Raw genomic sequence first — 25,743 nt, forward strand, 5'->3', positions numbered from 1 at the left:
AAGTATGAATATAAAATAAAATATTCTTTACTTTTCAATATTAGCTTCAATGTTATCAGAACAGCTTCCTATCGTCCCTGGTTCCCCAAAGGTCTGGCTATTCATGGGCTTGAGCCAGCTGCTACAGAAGCAGGAAGAAACAAGAGCAGAGAGCCGATGACAAGCAGCTAGACAGAGTATGCAGCTTTGTCTTACTCAACCCCAACTAGAGGCAAACACCTGATGTTCCCTTGCTGGTAACAAGAGATGATATTTTTCACTATGTTTTCAAACAAAAATTTCTTGACACAAAGAGGCTCAACATTAAAAAAAAATTATAAAAAAGTTTGTGGGGCAAGCACTATGGCACAGGAGGCTAAGCTTCCACCTGCAGTGCTGGCATCCCATATGGGCGCTGGTTCAAGTCCCAGCTGTTGCACTTCCAAACCAGCTCTCTGAAATGGCCTGGGAAAGCAGCAGAAGATGGCCCAAGTGCTTGGGCCCCTGCACTCGTGTAGGGGACCTGCAAGAAGCTCCAGGCTCTTGGTTTCAGATCGGCCCAGCTCCAGCCATCGTGACCATTTGGAGAATGAATGAACAAACGGGTGGAAGACCTCTCTGCTTCTGCCTCTCTGTAACTCTGCCTTTCAAAGAAACAAAAAATAAATCTGGAAAAAAAGAAAGGTTTGTTTCAAAATGGGGATGATTTTTGCTGTCATAAATTATTCTAGCTACTGAGACTTGGGAGAAAACACCACCTACATCTACAAACTCTTTATGTCTTTATAATAGTATTTCTTTTCAATAAACATGAACTTATCCTGTTATTCTAAACCATGTGTGATATATAAGCTTACTTTATTACATTTCACAGAAGACACAACACTCTTCAACAATAACTTGGTAACTCATTTATAAAATACACTCAAAGTCCTCAGGGATAACAAAAGGTTATTCTTATAGGATAAAATTAGCCTACTCTGATCCATATTCCCATCAATAAAGCTGAATCATTTCTGACTACTCTCTTCTTAGTTTTTATAATAACTTACAGATCTTTTTAAAGAAGTATCCTAACATTTACCTACTCTCCCAACTCAAATACATTCCCTCAGTTTCACCTCCTGAGAAAGGCCAATGTTCTTTGAAACAGGTGCATGTAACATTACCAAGGGGACCCATGGCTCTCCTAAAAGGCAAGCAGTGAGGGCAGAAAATTTTAAGGTATCATTCTGTCATCTCAAACATCTTAGCAACATTCCTGCAGGCTCTCCTCCCTCTTCCCGAACTAAATAATCCCTGTGTTTACCACCTTTTAAAAACACATATGGGGGCCAGCACTGTGCTGTAGTGAGTAAAGCCACTGCCTGCAGTGCCAACACCACAAATGGGCACCAGTTCGAGTCCCGGCTGCTCCACTTCCAATCCAGCTTTCTGCTATGGCCTGGGAAAGCAGTAGAATATGGCCTAAGTCCTTGGGCCCCTGCACCAGCTTGGGAGACTCAGAAGCAGCTCTTGGCTCCTGGCTTTGGATCGGCGCAGCTCCAGCAATCGTGACCAATTGGAGAGTAAACCAGCAGATGGAAGACTTCTCTCTCTTTTTCTCTGCCTAGATGTAGCTCTTTCAAGTAAACAAATAAAATCTTAAAACACACACACACACACACACAAATGACTTACACAATGATCTCTGCGTATTTCTCAGTTTTCTGCCAACTTTTGATAGGAGACAGGAATGAGTACTGTGGCACAGCAAGTTAAACCACCACTTGGTATGCCCATATTCCTATAGGAGTATCTGGTTTGAGTCTTGGCTACCCCCTGCCTCCCATCCAGCTTCTTGCTAATACACCTGGGAAGCAGAGGATGAATGCCCAGATGAGTGGGTTCCTGTTACCCACATGGTAGATCTTGATGGAGTTCTTAGCTCCTGGCTTCAGGCTGGCTCAGCCCTGGCTGTTGCAGGCACTGGGGGAATTAATTAGCGGATGGAAGACCTCTCTCCCTGTCTCTCCCTATTATTCTGCCTTTGAAATGAACAGGTAAACCTAAAAAAAAAAAAAAAAAAAAAAAAAAAAGACAAGCAGAGGCCGGCGCCACGGCTCACTAGGCTAATCCTCCGCTTTGCAGCGCTGGCACACCGGGTTCTAGTCCCTGTCGGGGCGCTGGATTCTGTCCCGGTTGCCCCTCTTCCAGGCCAGCTCTCTGCCGTGGCCAGGGAGTGCAGTGGAGGATGGCCCAAGTGCTTGGGCCCTGCACCCCATGGGAGACCAGGATAAGTACCTGACTCCTGCCATCGGATCAGCGCAGTGAGCCGGCCACAGCGCACCGGCCGCGGCGGCCATTGGAGGGTGAACCAACGGAAAAGGAAGACCTTTCTCTCTGTCTCTCTCTCACTGTCCACTCTGCCTGTCAAAAAAAAATTAAAAATAAAAATAAAAATAAAAAGACAAGCAGAAATATGCATGAATGATTCCACATTTCCATATTCTTTGTGCTATTACTTACTTCACCTTTAATTGCTTTCATTTTGGGCCAGCATCTACAACTAAACATTTACACTCTTACTTTGCCTTCAAAAGAGCATGAAACAGCAGTATGTTAATAATTCAATACAGACATTCAAAATTAAACATTTTAAAAGTTATCTATTCTATCAAATCCCACAATGAAATTCCTGTTTTAAAAAGTTATGCTCCTACCTGAAACAAAGAGCAATATTCTCTTCTTAGAATGTGTCAATTGCAAACCTGTATGAGAAGGCACGGAGCCCAGCAAATGCACAAGTACTCCGCATTCTCCTAGCATCCTGGTTCTACTTACTCCACTTACACATTTCAGAAACCAGTCTTACTTGACACCCACGTTAATCACTGCTGAGAAGTCAGAAGACACCCTGTTCAGCTGGAATTCTCATTTTCCTTCATCTTCAGATGGAAGAATAAGGCACTGAAATAACGCAAGAACATGCTCATGGCGCAGGAGCAGACAGAGGAGGACCCAAAGAGAAATACCAGCGGCCTGGCTATAGCCATTCAGACCAACAACTCTAAAAATCACATGTTTTTATTTTATTTTACTTTTTATTTAATTGAAACATAGAGACAGAGGTAAATCTTCCATCCGCTGGTTGACTCTCCAAATTTCCCCAACAGCTAGGCCTAGGCCAGATCAAAGTGAGGTGGCTGGAACTCAATACAGGTCTACTAGCTGAGTGGCAGGGACTCTAATATTTGGGCCATCACCTGCTGCATTAGCAGGAAGCTGGAATGAAGAGCAGCAGTCCCAGGACTCAAACCCAGGCACTCCAATATATGATGCTGGCATTATCAGAGGCATTTTAACCACTGCACCAAATACCCACCTCACGCACAATTTTGCACCCAACCTCTTTTTTTTAATATTTTATTTATTTATTTGAGAGTCAGAGTTACAGAAAAGAGAGTGAAAGGCCTTGCATCTGTTGGTTCATTCCCCAAATGGTCCCAGTGGCTAGGGCCAGGAGCTTCCTTTGGGTCTCCCATGCAGGTGCTTGGGCCATATACTTGGGCCATCCTCCACTGCTTTCCCAGGCCATAGCAGAGAGCCGGATCGGAAGAGGAGCAGCCAGGACTAGAACAGCTGCCCATATGGGATGCTGGTGCAGCAGGCAGAGTCTTTAGCCTGCTAGGCCACAGCACTGGCCCCACCCAACCACTTTTTAAACTTGGCCTCCATCTCCTTTCCACACAAGATGCCTCGGAGGGTAACAGCAGAGTTTAGGCAATCTGTGGGCTCAGTGTTCTAATCAGCTGATCCTGTACTTAGAACCTGAGTAAGCCCAAAAAGGTATGTAGCAGCAGCTAAAGGAATAGAACCCCTCAAATGCAAACAACCTTCAGGCACAACTAGTCCAAGCCAGCGCAGTATCATAAAATATGTTCTTAATGGCGTTCTGGAGGATATACACTTTAGAAAAGGTAGAGTAGGCGAAAGAGCTTTGACTTCAGCCTTAGCCTATAGTTTAAGAAAACTAAGCCACGGGTAACAAAAGCACACCAGCAATCTCGCCCACTCCACCCACCCACATATACATAACCAGACACAAAGAGAAGTGAATTGCAATGCTCCTCCTCTTCTCTCATTTCCAGAGTTTCACAAAAAGAGCAAAAAGGGGGGGCCAGCGCTGTGGCCCAGCATGTGAAGCTACCACCTGCAGTGCCAGCATCCTATATGGGAGCCAGTTTGGGTTGGGGCTGCTCCACTTCCGATCCAGCTCTCTGCTATGGCCTGGGAAAGCAGTGGAAGATGGCCCAAGTGCTTGTGCCCCTACCCCCGGCGTGGGAGACCCAAATAAAGCTTCTGGCTCCAGATTGGCACAGCTCCTGCCATTGCGGCCATCTGGAGAGTGAACCAGCAGATGGAAGACCTCTCTTTCTGTCTCCCTCTCTGCCTCTCTCTCTCTAACTCTGCCGTTCAAATAATTAAATAAATCTTAAAAAAAAATAAAAAAGAGCAAAGAGAAAGACAAAATATTCTGATGCCATGAATTAGGTTATAAGTGGCAATTAAAGGGTTAAACAGCACACCTTTCCAGGAAACCTCCTAATCCCCTATCTATGAAAACAATTCTCCTGACTACCAGTATTACCTAATTTTAAAAATTCAGAAGATTAAGGGTTAAGGGTTAAGACCAACACTTAAGAGAACTTGCTTCAGCTCCACCCTCTCTAAAGCAAATACCAACAACTCGGAGCCAAATCCACTGGGCACACACAAGACTCCACTGCACCGCCAGCCCAAAAAACAGGTGGAAAGAAGCTGAGTTTCTCCTGGCTTCTCACCTCCCAGGACCACACACTTAGCAGACTTTGTGAACCACACAAGCTTTACATAAAATAAAATCACATAGAAAATTCTAATGAAGGCTGGAAAACCACTGACAAGTCACAGAGGTCACTTTGAATCAGCAAGAATAGCTGGAATTTGGGTGAGGAAGGGCAAACAGTCCCCATGGAAACAAAATCAAAACAAAAAGACACAGAAACAGAAAGAATATGGGCCCCAGTTCTAAAAGGAAAGCTCTCGAACTTAAGGGTCCATCTTATTGTAAAGAAACAGAGAAAAGTTGTTTTAAGTTACCCAAGGGGTTAGGGGTTGTCCCTACTATTAATCCTGTATTTCTGGAGAAAAACAAGTGTTTGCCAGAAAAAAGCAGGCACTTGCTGACGGCCTGTGTGTCACCGGACAGTACAGTCCAGGAGCACCTGGTCTTGCTAGAAATAGGTAGGAAGAGATGAGTCACTATTTTAATTCTGTTTAGTACACTCTGCATCTCAACCCTCTAGGTTACAGAACAACATCTTCTTCCCGTTTCCACCACTTTGTCAGCTTTCCATCCAAACGCACGGACCTGGGCCGTGGGGCTAGGAGCCACACACCATTTGGTGAGTAGGAAGAGTTACTACAGTGGGGACGTGACTGCCTCCAAGAGAAAACGAAATGACTACAGTTCTTATTCCGTAGCCAGCACATGGTTATTAAGCCCCAAACCCCCTTCCCTCTTTTGGACAACGCTCTGCATCGCAAAGCTTTTACAGTAAAAAGTAAACACACAGCTCCCTGGAGAGAGGTGACTACGTGTGGGCAGAAGGTGAGGCAGTGTGATCGGAATACAGGAATATCCATGCTCCTTCCACTGAGATTGGAGGTAACAGGCGCTTGGGAAAAGCCGAACTCTTCCGCAGGTACAAGCGGGCTGTCGCGAGGCCGCACAGAGCAGGTGAGCAGAACGGGAAACGCAGAAGGCCAAGTCCATTAGTCACAAACTTCTTGGACTTGACGTCCAACTTCCTCCCCAAGGAACAGGTTTATCACCGTCCTAGGGCAAGGAGGGCATAATTCCGAGAGAAGTTCTAAACCCCTAAAAAGTAGAAAGCAACAGGCCACAGAGAGGGTTTTCGGGCCGGGAGCGCCAGGGGGAGGCAGACCAGCGTCCTGCCCCAGTGACCACAGGACCTGGGCAGGAACCCATTCCTGCAGGCGCCAGGACGAACGTCCAAGCCCAGCCGGGGGTGGGGCCCAGGCCAGGTGGCATTCCTGAGGGGAAGGATTATCAGGTGACACCGGGCTGCGGGCCCAGCGGGGGCAGGGGCGGGAGGAAAGTTAGCAGGTGAAAAGACTCGATCCTGAGGAAGGAAGTGACCTTAGGAGAAGGAAACCAGAGAACACCCAAAGGGGGGCCGGGTGAGGAGGGCACGGGGACCGAGAGGCAGAGAAGGCGTGTTCGGGTAGTGGAGGAAGAAGAAAGGAAGTGGGGCTGAGCGCCGGCCGGGGCTCAGGGGGCGGGAGGGCACAGCGTGCGCGCTGCCGGCGGAGGCAGATGCCGAGGCGGCCAGGGCCAGAGCCAGGTGGGACTTCGGGGCTTCCCGAGGTCCCGGAGCGCGAGGATGTCGGGCTACCGAGCCGAGGAACCCAGCGAAGCCAGCAAAGGAGGCGCGGGGGCGGCTCCCTGGAGACGGGCGGGCGCCCCCGGGGCCCGCTGCTGGGGTCTCCCGGGGCCAGAGGGGCGGTTACCGGGCTGGGCTGAGGGAGCGGGGTGGGAGGGACACTCACAAATTTCTTGGATTTGCCGCCGTCGCCGCCCGTCGCAGGCAGCTCATCCGGGCTCCGACCCTTCTTCTTGTCCCGGGTCCCGCGGCCGGGCGCCAGGCCCCCGCCGGACGGCTCCATGTCCCCGTTCGCGCTGGCCGGTGACCCCGCGCCTACGCCACTCCCGCCCCGCAGCTCCGCTCGAGCAGCCGCCGCCGCCCAGCAGCTCCTGAGCCTGCCGCCGCGCCCCGCCTCATTAGCATGCCGAGCTGCGCGCGCCTCATGAATATACAACGGTGACGCCTCGCGCCCGCCCGCCTGCCCCACTTCCGCCCGGACCCGCAGCCCCTACCAATGGGGCAAGGGAAAGGGGTGGAGGGAAGCCGCGGAAGCGCGCTACCTGCCCAGCGGGCCTAACCATTCGGACCCACGTGGGGGGGTAGCGAGTGGGCGGTGTAGCTCTGCGGCGGCAACGATGAGCACCGCCCCCTGGCGGTTGGAGCGGCGCAGGCCTCTCCGCTCCCACACAGCGCCCACGTGGCTGTAAATCCTGGGGCCTCTCTCTCACACCCTAGACCAGGATGTTATTATCTAAACCCAAAATCGCCTGTTACCGTAGCAGGAAACTTAGCATCGGGATTTCTGAGATAATGCGGTTTTTATGTGTACAGTACCCATGCAGCACATGAAGAAACCTTTAGAAAGTGACAGCTACCATGCACTGAAAACCATGTGCCAAGAACACAGCTTGCTCCAGCCTGAGTGCTAGACTCTGGGCCACCCTAGCTCTGGAGTTAGATCGCCTAGTTTGCAATCCCATGTCTGCTGCTTTCTAGTTCTGTTTCTAAGCTAGACTAACTAAATATTGCCAACAAGTGCCTAAACAGGCATTGTAGTGCACTTAGTACCATGCACATGCTCTGTGCCAGGACCAGGCAAATGACTGTATGTATCTTCTGCCTGAATCCTCACAACCCCTCATGATAGATTCTACTGTCCTCGCCATCTTACAGCTCAGAAATCGGGGCTTTGAGAGTCGAAGTGACTTGCCCAAGCACACCTAACTCATAGAAAACTTAAACGCAGATTAGTCTGACTGCCAAGCCCTATGTTTAACCAGTATTCCCCACTGACATAAACCAACATATGTGGGGGGAAAATGGGGTTCTCCCAGGTATGTTCTTTGCTCTTCCACTGTAACTCTGTCCTTTGGCAAACTCAGGCACTCTACTGGCTACACCTGTCCTGTGTGAAGGGTGCATGACACCAGCTGGCTCTCAGTGTGACTGAATTTACTTAACTACAGCTGATGAGAGATTTCGCGGTACATTTCTGGAGCGCTGAGTCAGTGATCTACCCATTCTGGAGTTCCGTGTGCTTAGCCTAGTCTCTGCAAACCTGCTTGGCAACTAAATTTAGCTTTCCTCTCTTGTGCCCCTACAATTCTAACTGCCTGATAGGAAGTTGCACAGAGCTGTCCCGACCACATTTCAAGCTCAATTTGGTCAAAACAGTTGAAAAGTTACTTACACTTTCTAAGGGGAGTGTTGAGAGACAGGCTCAAAGGCGGGAGCCCTTGACTCTTGTACCACTGCCTGTATCTGCTACATTTTCCAGAGGTCTTACTGAACTGCATAGGCCTCCAGAGAGGGGTTCACGTATGCGGCAACTACAGGACCCAGCACGGTCACTCACACAGTGAACAAGGACTCAGGTCAGCCAGTGTGCTAAGTACTTGAGGGGTTTCATCTCAGCATATCCTCACGGACCAGCACCACCGTTCCAACACACAGGCTCAAAGACCTCAAGTCATCCTCTGCTTCCCCCAATTAGTCATCTGCCCAGGTTTGCCCAACTTAGCAGAAGGCTCTAGCAACTCGCTGAATCTAAGATAACCAGTGTAGAACACATAGACAAAGCCCAACACGGAGTGCAGGGTGAATGCTAACTCTGATGGCTGTTCTACTCATCGTCACCTCATTTCCTATAGGCATGTAGCAAGAATTAATATTTCCAGAAAGACAAAGGATAGAAAAAATACCAACTTGGTTTATTGGATAAAAACAGTGGTAAAATGGACATAAAGCCAAAAGTTAGAACAGGACATTTTCACATCCTCCCCCTACTCAAAACCATCGTTCTGATAATCTGGGGCTATGGTGTTAGGGGGCCAATGTCCCCCAAAATCCCTTACTCTTCACTTGCCTTGTAAGCAAGGCCTGGAGTAGGAAAACTCAGTGGAGGAGGACTCGGAGGCAACCTATGTCCCATCTACCCCTTTATCCGTAGAAGTCTCAGAGCTGGAGAGAAGCAGGGCAGAAATAAGAGACCAGAGGGCTGGGGACTGGCCTCTAGGGCCCACTGCCCACAGTGTTCCAGAGACAGCCATTCCTGTCCCTACAGCATCCCTAACAGGTACCATCGTCAGGCTGTAGAAGAGAGAAGAAAAGGGGGTAGATGGTTCTAGAACCAGATGTGGTCTCCAAATCCTTCTCCAGAATTAACAGAAGCTCTCGGGGTGGCCAGTCAAAAGGCCAGGGGAGTCACGCCTTTTCCCTCCCATCAAACCAAGAGTGAAAAGGAATTCCTCAGGACACAGCATCCAAAGATGCTCTTAAATCTCCACGTCGCTTTCCTTGTCATTGTCATGGTCTCCATCATAGAACTCATTGGGCGCCTCTGGCCTGCAAAGCAAGGGAGAACAGGTCAGGATGCTTTCTTCCACTCTCCAAGTTCCATCCTCTTCCCAAACCCTCTCTGGGGCCATTTCTCAGGCCCCTCTGTCAGGAAGCCCCTCCCCCTTCCTGTGGGTGGAGACTGATTACTATTCATTCATCCATGGATTCAATAAACGTTGGTTGAAGTACTACTGAGCCAGGCAGCACTGTTGCAGGCCTTTGGCAACACAGTGGAGAAAAAGCTTACCTAATAAGACTGACCACACCGAAAGAAGGAAACGGTGGAGAATACTGTGAACACAGTGAGAGTGATGGAGGCAAAGGATGACATTTCAGACAAGCCTTATTAAAGAAAGCTGTTCTAAGAACATAAGACCTGAAGACTGAGAAGAGGGCAGCCAGGCAAGGATCCCGGAAGAACATTGCAAGCCTCAAGAAAACCAAGTGCAGGGGTCGTGATGGGCAAGGAAACTGACAGATGCCCAAGAGGGCAGGGAGGGGCATGCGAGCGGAGCAGGGGAGATCAAGGATACAGGTAAGGGCCGTGGGTAGGGCCTTTTAAAGTCTGGTCAGAAACCTGAATTTTCTTCACAGTGCAAAGGAAAGGAGAGTTTGAACCACAGGAGTGCCATGATGTCATACATGAGACACAGAATGAGAAAGGAACGTGAAGGTAACACAGGGCCTGGTAGGTACTCAATCCCAGCACTGTGGTTTGAACAGGATTTAGCTCCCTCAACTCATGCAGATGCTTCAAGGCAAACTCTTCTGCTATGAGGTAATAGATTGGGACGCAGATTTGATCTAATTATGGAATCTGGCAGGTGGGCCCGGTGAGAAGCCTTCAGGTCACTGGGGCTTTGCCCTCGGAAGGTAGTTCCCGCGAGAGGGTTCATTATATAAACAGAGCACACTCCCCGTGTCCCTCTGCTGCCTGGCTCATGGTATAACTGTTTGTCTGCGTCCTCTAGCTGCACCAGATGTCTGAAGCAATGGGACAGCCCGATCTGGGCCTGTGGGCCCCCAAAATGCTAAGCTGAAACAAACCACCTTCCCTCCTAAGAAGCTCTCCCAGGTATTTTGGTTCCAGTGATGACAGAGCTGACCAAAAAAACTGGCTGCTTGCTTTTTGAAAAATCTACTGTAGAAGAGGGAGAACTAAGAAGTATCACTGAAAAGCTGAGGCACGAAGCCAGGAGAGGCCCCCTCCACCTGGGAGCCAGTCTTGGTCACCTGTAAGTGCACCAGGGTTAAGGGGTGGAGTGAGAGACTCAGGTTGGAAGCTCAGCCCTGATCCTGAACAGCTGAATGACTGTAGGAGGCTGACTCCAGCTCCCTGGGCCGCAGGTTCCTCTCCTGTTAATCTGAGGGTAAGAGCCACTCCTTAGAACAGAACGATGACCTGACAATTGCAATACCAAGCACTCAATATTGAGTTTGGTGCTTAGCAAACCCACACACTGGTAACTCTTATTATCACTACTCTAAGTCATATGCAAGCTGGAGCTATAGGCATCAAAGCAGAACAGGAACTCAGTGGGTGGTCTGACAGTGAGGTAAGGCTTAGGAACAGGAAGAGGCCTGAGGCTTCTGCTGGCTGTTGAAAGGGGGTGGTATAATACAGACAGGAGGCCCAGATGCCAGCCAAACTGATGAAAAAGCCAAACTCGGATAACAAGAATTTAAAAATAGGTTTTACCAAACTAATCAGACAATGAAAATCAATTTCCAAAGTCAACCCTTAGAGAGCTGAGGAAACGGAGAGATGATGGTTAAAAAGGCCCCGTGTCAGGCACCGCCTCCCCAGGAGAGGGGAGGAGGAGGGCTTATGGTGTATGCAGGGGGAGCTGTAAAGTCCAGGTCGGCAGGAGAGGCTGGGAGGCCTGATTTCTAGGAGACGCAGATTCTGGAAGGAACTGAGAAGCACCAGCCTTCTGCAGAGCCAGCCTGGCCCCCCGCTGTGAGTGAGCAGCTCTTCTGTGCAGGGCTGGTTACCCTCAGTCACGCAAGCACAGCTGTTTCTGCACTTCCGGGTTCCACTCTTCTTTCTCAGGCTTCAGAAAAGCTTTGTTTTAGGATTTAAAAAAAGACTCACCTTTTCTCCCCCCTCTAATCCATTCCATCTACTAATGTTTTAGTATGTATCTTAGAAGGAGGCTTTTTTTTGAAGAAATACAACCACAATACAATAATCACACCCAAAAAAACCAGGATAGGGAAGAAATCAGAGGGCCTCAGAGAGCACAATGTGGGCAGTGTTTGTCTTGCTCAAGAACCTGGAAGGACTGAGTGAGAATGTAAACTGGGGGCTGGTATCGTGAGGCAGTGGTTGAAAGCCCCAGCCTGCAATGCTGGCATCCCATATGGGCACCGGTTCAAGTCCAGGCTGCTCTTCTTCCCATCCAGCTCTCTGCTATGGCCTGGGAAAGCAGGAGAAGGTGGCCCAAGCCCTTGGGCCCCTGCACCCACATGGAGACTCGGAAGAAGCTCCTGGCTCCTGGCTTAGGATCAGCTCAGTTCTGGCCATTGCGGTCACTTGGGGACTGAACCAGCAGAATGAAGACCTCTCTTTTTCTCTGGCTCTACCTCTCTCTGTAACTCTTTCAAATACATAAAATAAATCTTTTTTTTTTTTTTTAAAAAGAATGTAAACGCTACAGAATTTTTGGAAGGCAGTCTGGCAGCAAATACAAAAAATTTAACTGCACAGTCTTTAACCTAGCAGCCACAATTCTAGCAATCTCACTCACTCACTCAAAAAAGACTGCAAAGATGCATATATAAAGGGTTCACTCCCACAGTCTCCATTACCTAAAGAATGGGAAAGGATGTAAACGTCCATCAGTGATAACTGGTTAAATCCACACAATGGATTATTACACAGGTGACAAAATGCTGTCAGAATGCTTCACATTCTGACACGGAGTGATATACTGTACCAAAAGAAAAAAAAAAGATGTACTTTTTTTTTTTTTTACAGGCAGAGTGGAAGTGAGAGAGAGAGACAGAGAGAAAGGTCTTCCTTTGCTGTTGGTTCACCCTCCAATGGCTGCCGCGGCTGGCGCACTGCAGCCAGCGCATCGCGCTGATCCGAAGGCAGGAGCCAGGTGCTTCTCCTGGTCTCCCATGGGGTGCAGGGCCCAAGGACTTGAGCCATCCTCCACTGCACTCCCGGGCCACAGCAGAGAGCTGGCCTGGAAGAGGAGCAACCGGGATAGAATCCGGCGCCCAGACCGGGACTAGAACCCAGTGTGCCAGTGCCGCAAGGCAGAGGATTAGCCTAGTGAGCTGCGGCACCGGCCGGATGTACTGTCTTGATTTTAAAAAGTCAGAAGTAACTTCTTGAACATCATGTACAGAATGACTCACTTGGATTAACAAAAATCAAAAAGACCTCACAGACAACCAATCCTATGACTGACTACTTATGTGTTCACACGTGCATGCAGAACAGCAGGCTTGAAACTGAAAACTGAAATCTAAAGAAAAAAGCCCATCTGAAAAAACAGAAATCAAACTATTAACAGTGGTTACTGGCCGCAGTGCTGACATCCCATATAGGCGCCGGTTCATGTCCTGGCTACTCCACTTCTGATCCAGCTCCCTGCAAATGCACCCAGGAAAGCAACAGAAGGCAGTCCAAGTGCTTGAGCTCCTGCCACCCATGTGGGAGACTTGGAGGAAGTTCCTGGCTCCTGGCTTCAGTCTGGCCCAGCACAGGCCCTTGCAGCTATCTGGGGAGTGAACTAACAGATGTAAGGTTGATATGTCTGTCTCTGTCTCTGTCTCTGTGTAACTCTCATTTTCTTTCTTTTTTTTTTTTTTTTTTTTTTTTTTTTTTTTTTTTTTTTTTTTTGACAGGCAGAGTGGACAGTGAGAGAGAGAGACAGAGAGAAAGGTCTTCCTTTGCCGTTGGTTCACCCTCCAATGGCCGCCGCGGCCAGCGCGCTGCGGCCGGCGCACCGCGCTGATCCGATGGCAGGAGCCAGGAGCCAGGTGCTTTTCCTGGTCTCCCATGGGGTGCAGGGCCCAAGCACCTGGGCCATCCTCCACTGCACTCCCTGGCCACAGCAGAGAGCTGGCCTGGAAGAGGGGCAACCGGGACAGAATCCGACGCCCCGACCGGGACTAGAACCCGGTGTGCCGGCGCCGCTAGGCGGAGGATTAGCCTAGTGAGCCGCGGCGCCGGCAACTCTCATTTTCAAATAAATTTTTAATTTTTTTTAAGTTAAACAGTGGTTAGTTCTGTGCAATGGGTTTGGAGTATGTGAGAACTTGACATATTTAGTGCTGTTTAAAATATGTGATAATCTTGTCATTAAAAACAGGAGAAAGAAAGAGTAGGGGAGCTGCAGCAGACTGCAGGAAGCAAGCCAGGGACAATGAAGCCAAAGCCTCGCACACATACTGTGATCCCGGTATCTCCCCTGCCAGGCAAGCATCTTGCATTCACTTCTGCCCACTCAAGCCTCCCCTAGCCGCCCCAGACCTGCTGTAGTTCTCCTCAGGACCCCGCTCCTCCGCGTCAGCCTCGTCCGTCCTGTCGTAGGTCAGGAGGTCTGCAGGCACGTCATGAATCTGCACGCTGGGCGCGTGGTTCAGCATCTTCAGGTTTTCAAAGATTGTCTGGCGGATCTGGTCCAGATACTGGATGGAGGCCAGGAGCAGATGGTGAGCAGCTCCCCGTGATTCCCGGGACACACTCACCCTTCCAGCTGGTTTTTAATCTCCAGGGTTCTTCTAGTTCAGGCCCCCCAGCCAGTAAGTGCCCTCCCTGAAACCCTCACTGCCTCGGCTGTAGCTTGGCTGCTCCTAGCTCACAGCTCCAACTCTGCCAGGCTCTCCCACCCTTGTGCTCAGCTTCTTGGAGCTGCTGACCTGGCGTGAGTTCTGATTCTCGATGCGGGTGCTGACATCTGGATGCAGCGTGAAGTCCGGGGCAAAGTACTCGAAGTATTCTTGGGGAGAAAGAATTAGAAGTAGGGCTTGGACCCAACAGGCAGGTCCCAAGCCTTCCCAATTGCTTGTCTTCCCGCTCAGGCCCCTTAGAAAACAGCTGCCCAGTGCCTTCCCTCCTCTAAGCTCAGGGGTTTAGTCTTCAGAGCTCTGAGCATAGGAACTTGCCCATTTGCCCTCACACTAGGCCTGGGGTCTGGGGAGGACGGCCTTCAGGGGAAGTGTCCAGGGGTAGGCCTTACCACTGTAGGGGAGCTCTTCACTAATGGCCTCTTCAACCAGTAGTGATGTCTCATACGTCCTGAAACCAAGCAGCAGAGCAGGCTAGACTGACCAGTAGGTTGAAGGGCCCTCCTAGCTTACGACGGACTACGGGGAACGAAGGAAATCAGGAAGGGCACTCACCAGCAGCGGGCAACGTTTCGGACAGTATAGCCGCCACCACCCAGCACCAGCAGAGGGATATTGAAGCTCTTGACATATTCAACACATTCTCTGTCAAAAGGAACCAGAGAAACGGGTGGAGGAAGTTACCAAGAGCCAAGGCATACTCCTCTAGGTACTGTCCGCAAAGAGGCACAAGGTATGTACAACGTTCCATATCATGATCTGGGGAGTGCAACTCCCCAGGTTACATCCTCAAGATCTGTATTTTTTTTTTAACATAAAAATTTGAAAATAAAGTAGACCTCCACCTTTGTCCTGTTCAACACCCTCTCTGGCAAACCACCTGTTAATCAACTAATCTCCTCAGTGTACCAGCAAGTTCACAACAAAACTCAAGGGGCAAGTGTTTGGCCCAGTGGTTACGATGCCTGCATCCCACACTGGAATGCATGGATTCAGTTTCTAGCTCCGGCTCCTGGTTACAGCTTCCTGCCAAGGCAGAGCCTGGAAGGCAGCAAGTGATGACTCAAGTACTTGGGCCCCTGACATACACATGGGAGACTTGGATTGAGTTCTCAGCTCCAGCTTCAGCCTGCCTCATCCTGACCATTGTGGGCATCTGGGGAGTGAACCAGACATGGGAGGTGTCTCTCTTTCTCTCTCTAACAAACTTTTAAAACGAAACTCATGTCGCTGCTTCTCACAGTCACCTCCTCAACCTTAGTCCAGGTAGCATTTACCCTGCCTAGCCAATGCCAGTGGCTTCCTAAGGGGTCTTCCCACCACCACTGCTGTCCCCACTCCCACCCCACACCTTTCTCCACTAAGCAGTCACTTGAAAACACAAGTTAGGTCACATTACTTCCCTGCATGAAATCCTTCATCCCATCATCTTTGGAGTATAATTCAAACTCCTTTCAAAGGTCTAAAGGCACCACACACTGTCACCGCAGCCCACTCCCTGGGCCTCACTGCTTTTATTTCTTCTCCTCCACTACCCGAGCTCTTCCCTGCCTCAGAACCTTCCGTGGGCCCTCTTACTGCCAGGACAGGCTTCTCTGATAACTTTTTTTTTTTTTTTTTTTGGACAGGCAGAGTGGACAGTGAGAGAGAGAGACAGAGAGAAAGGTCTTCCTTTGCCGCTGGTTCACCCTCCAATGGCCGCCGCAGCCAGCGCAGCGTGCTGATCCAACGGCAGGAGCCAGGTACTTATCCTGGTCTCCCATGGGTACAGGGCCCAAGCACTTGGGCCATCCTCCACTGCACTCCCGGGCCATAGCAGAGAGCTGGCCTGGAAGAGGAGCAACCGGGACAGAATCCAGCGCCCCGACTAGGACTAGAACCCGGTGTGCCGGCGCCGCTAGGCGGAGGATTAGCCTAGTGAGCCACGGCGCCGGCCTCTGATAACTTTTTAACTTGGGCTTTCTTGGCCTCCAGGTATCAGCTCAAATTTCAACCCTTCAGAAAACCCTTTCCAAATCATTGCTATCTGAAGTCATAGGTTTCCCATTGTCACCCTACGTCACATGGTAAACCCATCCTTCATGGGATTTATAATAATCTAGTAATTATATTTGTGTTTCTTTTTTGTGTGTGTTTCCTATGCTATTCTATAGACTCCACGGGCGTTTCCTCATTCCATTCCCATCACTGGTACAATGCCTGGAACGTAACAGGTGCTTAATGAAAACCTCTTGTGAATGAATGACCATCAAAGGAACCCTGTTTAGTGTGATATTTCTAGTTTAAATGTAGCTATTTTTCATTCCCAAGAAGTGGTGAGGCTTATTCCCAACCACTTCCACTCCATGTGGCCCCAAAGCCACTTGAAAACCTGGGAGGGGGAAGGAGGGCAAGTCTCACCCATGTCCTCGGATGCTCAGGTTGAAGCAGCCCAGTCGATCACAGCCCAGGGAGTCAGCTCCACACTGCAAAACCAAAACCCCGGGTAGCTGCCGTCGGATCACCGGCCAGAGCATCACGGTGTCCTGCACTCCCCTCCCGCCACCCACCGGGGGACACGCCTCTTCCCCGCTCTCTTTCCTCAAGCCCAGGAGAGCCCTCCTGAGGAGGCCTGGCAGCATTACCTGCAGCACAATGCACGTGGGCTGGTAGAAGTCCACCACCTGGTTGATAACTGGCTGGAAAAGGTGCTTGTAACCTGGGAGAGGGCCAAAGATGGGCACCTGGCACCCCAAGGGGATGGGGAGACAGGGAACAAAAGGAAAAGGGGATTGAGAGAGCATGTAGCCCGGGAAAGGGGCAACCCAAAGTCTCAGACCACTGGATCCACACCCCCGGAGCGGGTCCCAGACTGCGATGAGTGGCTGATAAAAGCTGGTGACCCTCTTCCCAGAAAAATGCACATACACACAGTATGCGCATACAGTCTCTAGGGGTTCACAGCCCTCCTGAAGGCCATTCACCCACCTGGCCCAACAGTAGCGAATACCAGGCAAAAGCCGTCACTTAAGGAGAGAAGAAGGGCAGAGCCAGCAGGGAGAAGACGCCGACACTTACTCTGATCGTCAATGCCATCCCGCAGGGGCACGTTCAGACAGTAGTAGCGGCCACTCTCTGCTCCCACTTCATACATGTCACCTATAGGGAAGTGCCGGGGGTAGCCGTGCCCACAAAGCACCCACAGTCAGCGGCGCCACCTACATCTCCCTCCACCAGCCTGCACCCATTCAACAAATATTCTGCTGAGGGCCTACCATGAGCCAAGCTGTGTAGCAGGCACTGGAGATAGGAGACCTAGCAGTGAACTACACTAATGACATTAACACCTGCCAAGCTCGTATTTACCCTTGGGGGAGGGGCCGCATGAGGAGGAGGAGACAGTAAAGGAAACGACACGAAACACCACGGTAATTACAAGCAGCAGTGAGTGCTCTGGGAAAGAAACCGGGTACGGTGACAGAGAGGGGAGCAGGAGGTGATCTCTGTGACGCCGGGACATCTGAGCTGGCACAGGAAGGCCAAGCAGGCAGTGACAGCAGCAGCCCTGTTCCCATACCTGTGCCAGGAAAGAAGTAGTTTCCATATTTGTGGAAGGACACCGTCATGACCCGGTCGGTGAGGTAGAAGGCCTCCTGCACGCCGTCACCGTGGTGGATGTCAATGTCAATGTAGAGCACCCGGGGGTGGTACCTGGGGTGAGGGCAAAGCCAGGCTCTGGGGTAGGGGCGAATCCCCAAACCCACTCCACCTAAACACGGGACAGGGAATTTTGAAGACTCTACTTCTGCCCAAGCCCCCTGAAGCCCAATCCCACCAGGAGGCAGGGACAGGAAACAGATGCGCAGAGATGGCTCAAACGCGAGCAGGCAGCAGTGAGTCTGCAGCAGAGCAAGGTAACAGGCAGCTTGAACTTGGGAGAAGTGAGCTGGGCAGGAGGAAGTCCGGGCCAGGGTGGAGTGTGAGGGACCTCCCTGGCCAAGAGTCTCCCCCGGCTACTTACTTGAGCAGCTCCAAGATGCCAATTACAATGTCATTAACGTAGCAGAAGCCAGAGGCCTATGGCAAGACACTGGTCTTAGGGAGATGGGCGACTCCCCCACCCAGCTGCCTCCCACTGCCAGCCCAACCACCTATCCCAGGGGGCTACCGCCTCCCCCTCACCGCCTCCCTTACCTCAAACTTCTTGGCATGGTGCAGACCACCAGCCCAGTTAATGGCAATATCACAGATCTGAAAGACAACCATGCAACTCACAGCCCTCCTCCTCCCTCTGCCCAAAGCTGGGAGCACAGGATCAGGCTGATGGCCCTGAGTCAGAGCCCCACAGGAAAGTGGGAGAGGACTTGGGGGCCACGTCACCTTGTTGTTCAGCTGAGTTGCTCCTTGCAGAGACGCACCAGTGTAGCGGGAGCAGAACTCAAAGAGCCCGGGGAACACAGGGCTGTGGGCAAGAGAAGCTGCTGGAACGCCTTTGCCTCTGTGCAGGACCCCTCTTCTCCACCCTCCTCACCCACACGCCCCCAGTCCCCATTTGTCAGCAATGCCAACTGGGATAGCTGCAAATTCATTCAGTAAATACTGTGCATCAAAATGTGGACCAAGCCCTGTGCAACGCACTGAATGGTAAGTAAAGGAGCAATTAACTCTGTCAGGAAGTTGGCACCCCAGCTGGGGACAGAAGCAAACAGCTTCGAGGTTCTTGAGTATACAGGAAAAAAGAAACACACTGAGAGCACGTGAGGTCTGCTTTCCTTAAAAGAATCTTCCATGGGTATCACCCTTTAACATAACGTTTAATAGTATCCTTTGCAGTCACACATTACAAAAAGTGATATGTATTCTTATATGCAAGGACTAGGAATAATGAGACAACCCACAGAGAGCCGTCAGCTCAGTGTGCGGCACCTGGTAAGCCTGTAATAAATGCTTGCCATAAGTACTGTCATCTTCATTCTTTATAAAAAGGAGAGGCTTAAAGCCAGACACAAAAGGCTACATACTGTATGACTTGATTTATATATAGCATTCTGCAAAAGGCAAAACATAAGAACAAGACATCAGATCCAGGGGCCAGCATTGTGGCATAGTGGGTAAAGCTGCCACCTGCGATGCCAGCATCCCATGTGGGCAACGGTTTGAGTCCTGACTGTTTCACTTCCAATCCAGCTCTCTGCTAATGCGCCTGGGAGAGCAGTGGAAGAAGGCCCAGGTGCTTGGGCCCCTGCACCCATATGGGAACCCAGAAGAAGCTCCTGGCTCCTGGCTTTGGTTTGGCCTAGTCCTGAGAGATTTACAGAGACAGATCTTTCATCCACTGGTTCACCCCACAAATGGCCACAACAGCCAGGGCTGGGTCAGGCCAAAGCCAGGAGCCGGGAACTTCATATGGGTCTCTCACATGGGTACAGGTGCCCATGGACATGGGACATCTGCTGCTGCTTTTCCAGGTGCATTAACAGGCAGCTGGATCAGAAGAGGAGCAGCCAGGGCTCGAACTCACATCCACATAGGATGCCAACACCGGTATCACAGACAGGGACTTAACCTGCTATGCCACATTGCCAGCCCTCTAAACCTGGCTTTTAATAAAAAGGAAAAGCATGAGGCTGATGTGGCACAGCAAGCTGAGCCACCACCTGTGACACCAGCATCTCACATCGGAATGCCAGTTTGAGTCCTGGCTGCTCTGCTTCTAATCCAGCTCCCTGCTGATGTGCCTGGGAAAGCAGCAGCAGATGGCCCTAGTACCTGGGCCTCTGCCACCCGCGTGGGAGACCTGGATGGAGTTGTAGGCTCCTGGCTTCAGACTGGCCCAGCCCAAGCCATTTAGGGAGTAAGCCAGCAGATGGAAGATCTCTTTCTTCCTCTCTCTCTCTCTCTTTCTCCCCTCCCCCTTCAAATAAATAATATATATATATATACACACACATATTTAAATAAAAGGAAGAGATTAAAAAGTCCCTAGTTCGAAAGTTCCTAGTGCGAAAAATGGAAATAGAGTGAATTTTATAGTTTCTCAAAGGGTTTGGAAGAATTAGTGATTTGTACCTAGAAAACAAAGCACATGGGGAAAAATGCAATTAGTAGCTCCAGGAAAAACAAAAGTCATTCAAGAAAACAGATTAAATCGCACTTTGAAAGGGTACTGTAAAAACTCATGGGAAATGGGGGCAGGCATGTGAGACAGCCATTAAGAAACCACTTGGGATACCCTCATCCCTTATCAGCCTGCCTGTGCATGAGTCCCAGCTCCGCCCCCAATTCTACCTTCCTGCTAATGTACACCTGAGAAACAACAGGTGACAGCTCAAGTACCTGGGGCCTTGCCACCCATGAGGGAAGCCTGACAGAGTTCTGGGCTCCTGGCTTCAGCCCCGCCCAGCCCTGGGTGCTGAGAATATTTGGGAAGTGAACCAGCAGATAAGGGCTTTTTCTCTGCCCTTCACATAAAAGGGATTCTGTTTAAAATTAAAATTTTTTTAAGTCGTAGAAGGTAAGTTTATTTTGGTTCAAAAACTTTTTGAGGGCTGGTGCTGTGGTGCATTGTGTTAAGCCACTGTCTGTAGCACCAGCATCCTATATGGGTGCCAGTTCAAGTTTCAGCTGTCCCACTTCTTATCCAGCTCTCTGCTAATGTGCCTTGGAAAGCAGTGGAAGATGGCCCAGGTGCTTTGGCCCCTGCATCCATGAGGGAGACCTAGACACAGTTCCAGGCTCCTGGCTTTGGCCTGATCCAGCTCCCATTTTTTTTTTTTTTTTTTTTTTTTTTTTTTTTTACTTATTTATTTGACAGGTAGAGTTATAGACAGTAAGAGAAAAAGAGACAGAGAGAAAGGTCTTCCTTGTGTTGGTTCATTCCCCAAATGGCCAAAACAGCCAGAGCTACGCCAATCCGAAGCCAGGAGCCAGGTGCTTCCTCCTGGTCTCCCATGCAGGTGCAGGGCCCAAACACTTGGGTCATCCTCCACTGCCCTCCTGGGCCACAGCAGAGAGCTGGACTGGAAGAGGAGCAACCAGGACAGAACCAGTGCCCATACGGGATGCCGGCACTGCAGGCAGAGGATTAACCTACTGCGCTACAGCACCGACCCAAGCAGCCCCCACTTTTGTGGCCATTTGGGGAGTGAACCAGCAGAAGGAAGATTCTCTCTCTGTGTGTGTTTCTGTCTCTTATCCTTCCTCTGTAATTCTGACTTATAAATATTTTTAAAAAGACTTTTTGAAATCCATGGATTATTCAAAAAGCTCATGGAAAATAAGAATTATGGAAAAACTATGCACAGATTTCAGAAATGTTTATAGCAAAATAAGCTTATCTTGGGGCTGGCACCATGGCACAGGTTAATCCTCCACCTGCGGCGCCGGCATCCCATATGGGCGCCGGTTCTGGTCCCAGCTGCTCCTCTTCCAATCCAGCTCTCTGCTGTGGCCTGGGAAGGCAGTGGAAGATGACCCAAGTGCTTGGGCCCCTGTACCCATGAGGGAGACCCAGGAGAAGCTCCTGGCTCCTGGCTTTGGATCGGCACAGCCATTGCAGCCATTTGGGGAATGAACCAACGGATGGAAGACCTTTCTCTGTCTCTCCCTCTATCTGTGACTCTACCTCTCAAATTAATAATTAAAATCTTTGAAAAAAATAAGCTTATCTTTTAATTCCACTTTTCCATGAGCTTTCTGAGGTACTCTCACACTATCTGGCTTGATAGTCAATGTATTTTCCAGTTACTATAATCATAGAATGCTGATCTATGAAGAAACTGTGATATAAGTAAAATTGTGAGAAGCTAGAGGGGAGGGGAGGGGCGGGGAAGTCAGGATGATGGTACGAGAAGAGTTAATGTTCATGTACCATACTAAGAGCTAAACAGACAATGCCTAAAACTCATAAACGAAGAAACAGCAGCAAGAGACAACACAGTAAGGTAATTTAATGAAAAGCCCAGATTCTTGGAACCAGGCTACCTAGGTTCAAATTCTGACTTCTTAACACCGACTGACAACTGTTGGGTTGGGCAAGCTGTTGGATTTTGGAGGGCTGCCGTGGCCTCATCTGTAAAAGGAAGAACAGAACCTGCCTCATAGGTGTTGTTGAGATTAGGTGAGTGAATGACTGTCAAGCATTTAGACCAATATCTAGCACCAAGCAGCTATTACCCAAGTATTACAGGTTAGTAGGAGTAGATTAATAGCATTTTAAAATCCAAAGATAAACACCAGAAGAAAAAGAGCTAGACGTGGCTGCCCCTGTGGAGAGATTTTTGGGTAGGAGAGATAGGTCTGGGATTGCTTTCTTTTTTTCTTTCTTTCTTTTTTTAACTAAAAGTCTTACAGTGCAATTTACCTATTTATTTTAGATCACTTTGAAAGCAGTCAGAAACATATGAAAAGAAGGTTGGAGGGAGAAGAAAGGGAAGCCCGACTGTCCTAAGAAACACAAACAAGCACAGTGTAGCTTCAGTCTGGCCACAGGACTGATGCAGCACAAACGGTCCAGGGGTAAGGTTTCCTCACTGCACAAAGAGCATCTACAGGGCCCCAGCTGTGGCCCAAAGCCTGACTCTGCATTCCCAGACCTAAAACTGAACTCAGAATAGCAGCAGGAACAACAACAAAAAACAAGACACCTCCCAAGAGAGCATGTGACCGAACCTCACAGGAACAGCGTGGTGTGTGCAGGACCGGGCCCTGCAGGCTGGCATGGAGGTGCTGTGAAGGGTGGGAAGGGGCAGGAAGGCTCTGGCGAGGCTGTGCAAAAAAGCAAGGGCTTTCGGGAAGGACGTTCCTTGCTGGCGAGGTGTGGGGAGGTCAGGAGAGTGCTCAAGGCCAGCTTAAGGAGTCGGCCTCTGCCCTGCTGCCCCGGCTGCTTCTGTCAGTAGGCTCTTTCAGGGAAACACAACAATGACTCAAAACCCTGGGCTCTGGATCGGAATCCTGTCACCTCCACTGACCAGCCGTGTGACTCAGGTTAAGCTTCCGAATCTTCTCAAATTTCCATTTACTTATGTACAAAGCAGAGAAAAGACATCTCAGCATTGACGTAAGAATTAGGAGACTGCACAGCAACCCTCAGGTTAATACTTAGCAGAATAAGCACTCAACAAATGCTAGCTATCATAAGAAACATTGGGCAAGAAATAAATTCAAGGAGAAGGCAAGCCATAGGTTGAAAATCTTTTTTTTTTTAAGATTTATTTATTTATTTGAAAGTCAGAGTTACACAGAGAGAGGAAAGGCAGAGAGAGAGAGAGAGAGGTCTTCCATCAAAATAAATTCATGGAGAAGAGGGGGAAGCCATAGATTGAAAGTCTTAAGAGACACGTCAACCAAATATAATGCTGACTTGATTTAGATCGTGATTTAAAAAAAAATTTACTGCAAAAAAAAAAAAAAAAGGGACTGGCATTGTGGTGCAGCAGGTTACCCCATCACCTATCTATGATGCACGGCATCTCATAGGAGCACCAGTTCAAGTCCCGGCTGCTCTACTTCCAATCCAGCTCCCTGCTGATGCACCTCGGAAGGCAGTGGTAGATGGCCCACATACTGGTCATCGACATGAGAGAACCAAATGGAGTTCTAGACTCCTGGCTTTAGCCTGCCCCAGCTCCAGCTGTTGCAGTCATTTAGAGAATGAACCTGCAGATCTCTCATACTCTCCCACACTCGCTCGCTCTCTCTCTGCCTTTCAAATAAATAAAATAAATATTGAAAAAAATGAGATGAATGAGGAAATCTGAATACTGTTTGCATAACTAATATTTAGGAATTATTAATATTGATATTACAATATTGTTGGTGTCCACAGCACAGGCCCTGGCCTAGAGCAAATGATCACTAAATATTTACTGAATAAACAAGTGAACAGTGACTCAATGACAAGTAGCCCCCCCTCCTATCTTCCCACTGCTGCCAAGACCTCACCGAAGGGCCTGGTACCAACGAACCTGATGACATCCAAAGTCCAGCATTCACTCACCAGTCATCGCCCACGTTGAAGGCATTAAGGCTCTTGGTGAAGCCTTGCATATTGGTGGGGCTGACTCTCTGAAGGAAGTCGATGTAGTCCTCAGAGTGGAAGCGGCACATGTCATGCTGGGAGGCCTGGTACGGCTTGAAGACCTCGGGATGGAGACACAAGACAAATTCAGGCAGGGCCAGGCTCACTCACGGAGCTGAGACCAGCCCTCACCGAACCCAGTCCTGGAGACTGTCCCAACCCACACAGCAATGCCCCCACTCCGCCATCCTTGTTATTCTATGAGAAAAGGTCAGTGAAGAAAAAAGCTCCAACTAGCCAGGTGGGTTATGCTGATCAAGACCCCGAAGGTTGCTTCCTCTCCCTCTCCTTCTCCCTCCCACTTCCAGTCCAACGGCTCCTTCCTTCTTAATCTCGAGCGCTGATCTCCCTGCCCTGTTCCCTAGATCTCCTATTCCTGGTTCCCTCCATACTCATCTCCCTCCCCTGCCTGATTCTAGTCTCTCTCATCTGGTTTCTGGAGTCAAATATACAGTCTGTATGACAACCTGCTAACTAAAATGGAAGGTGCTAAATCAAACATGTACCTATCATCTTAGGGGTTGGAGTTCACACACCTCTTTGAAAACTGGGCAAGGAAAAAGATATGCACAGGTGCACCCAAGCACACAATCTCCAGGGACCCCCAGGCTCCTGCACTAACATCGCCCCCGTCTTGTCTATGACCCATCCACTTGTCTGTGCCTCAGCACTAGCAATGGACATTCATCCATGCTGCTGACGAAGTCCCCTCACAAGCAAGGGTTGGGCTTAAGTGTTTACTATCCCATATTATTCACAGCGATCAATTCCATGCTGGGGACCCACAGCCTGGGAGACAGAAGATTGGGCAGTTATTGAGCAGAAGCATGTAGAGGTATTCTGGGTTGTAAAGGGAACTCCCAGGACATCTGCTCTCTTCCACACCCACACATTCATACTCAGCGTGGTGCAGAGTTCTCTCTGGAGCTCTAGCTCCTCGGAGGCAGAGACATGGAAGAGCAGCGATAGGCACTGTGGGGTAAACCTCACACTCAGAAACAGTGATCCAGCGCCCCCCCATAACCAATGCCACAGCTCTGTCCACAGCCTATAATGCAGGGGGAGGAAAAAGCCTGCCTTTAAGCCAGGCCCGCACCACCCTAATCCTAGGACAAGGGTTGGTCTGCTGCAGGGCAAAGGGCGGCGGACCTGAGGTGGAAAAGTTACTCCCATTAAATCAGGGGAAGCCTCCTCGACACCCTGCATGTAAAGGGGTGCCTCTGGGGTCTTCCATTCGGCCACCCACTACTCTAGGAGCGGCTTGCCCCTGGTGCAGTCAGCCCAGCCCACCTAGCCCTAAAGCCGCAGCTGGCCCTCGCCCCCAATCCCCGGAGGCTGCGAGACTCACGATCATCTTCTTATAGAGGCCGTAGTGCAGGACCAAGCTATGGGTCAATGCCAGGCGATGAGGCTTCATAGGGTGCCCAGCCCCTGGGGGTGCGGGAGAACGGAGTCTGTCAGTTCCCGCCCCTGGAGATGCAGCCCCCAACTCGAAACCTCTGCGTCCCCACCCCTCGCTCATAACACTTTTTCCTCACCGTAGTGGAAGTTGCCCACGTCGGGGTCGTAGAAATAGGCCACGGTCTTGGCCATGGTGCCGGCCGGAGCAGGCCCCGCGCCTCCGCCGCCAGCCCCACCCCCGCCGTGCGTGCT

The 25,743-nt window shown here is 50.0% G+C and overlaps 2 protein-coding genes across 6 annotated transcripts in view; both read right to left on the reverse strand.

The window, feature by feature from the left end:
- The window catches only part of LOC100354169 (protein diaphanous homolog 1), a 68,446-nt gene extending 61,595 nt beyond the window's left edge, over window positions 1-6,851 (reverse strand). Inside the window, exon 1 of one of the 3 annotated variants that reach the window (XM_089335990.1) lies at window positions 6,574-6,851. In XM_089335990.1, coding sequence (XP_089192116.1) covers window positions 6,574-6,690 — 117 coding nt within the window. In that variant the 5' untranslated portion in view covers window positions 6,691-6,851. The remainder of the gene's footprint in view (window positions 1-6,573) is intronic. The other 2 variants (XM_089335989.1, XM_089335991.1) reach the window with 2 other exon arrangements.
- A 1,727-nt stretch (window positions 6,852-8,578) lies between these two features.
- Window positions 8,579-25,740, reverse strand: HDAC3 (histone deacetylase 3). Of its 3 annotated transcripts, none has more exons than XR_016236217.1 (15): window positions 25,629-25,740; window positions 25,439-25,521; window positions 24,010-24,152; window positions 18,393-18,474; window positions 18,207-18,263; window positions 18,034-18,089; window positions 17,590-17,723; window positions 17,091-17,171; window positions 16,658-16,756; window positions 16,434-16,498; window positions 14,589-14,678; window positions 14,426-14,484; window positions 14,106-14,185; window positions 13,717-13,874; window positions 8,579-9,233 (listed from the first exon to the last, which is right to left on the reverse strand). XR_016236217.1 is itself a non-coding variant. In XM_002710267.6 (15 exons), exons 1-15 carry the CDS (start codon window positions 25,681-25,683, stop codon window positions 9,164-9,166), a joined length of 1,287 nt encoding a protein of 428 aa, XP_002710313.1. In that variant the 5' UTR covers window positions 25,684-25,740; the 3' UTR covers window positions 8,579-9,163. The 3 variants fall into 3 exon arrangements, 2 of the variants coding, with proteins under 2 accessions (XP_002710313.1, XP_089192122.1); XM_002710267.6 differs by having other exon boundaries at window positions 16,658-16,731; XM_089335996.1 differs by lacking the exon at window positions 25,439-25,521 and having other exon boundaries at window positions 16,658-16,731.
- Between the last annotated feature and the right edge of the window lie 3 nt (window positions 25,741-25,743).

Source organism: Oryctolagus cuniculus, chromosome 6 (genome assembly GCF_051225735.1).
Source record: "Oryctolagus cuniculus isolate XC-2025 breed Fujian yellow rabbit chromosome 6, ASM5122573v1, whole genome shotgun sequence".
In the NCBI taxonomy this organism is placed as follows: Eukaryota; Metazoa; Chordata; class Mammalia; order Lagomorpha; family Leporidae; genus Oryctolagus; species Oryctolagus cuniculus.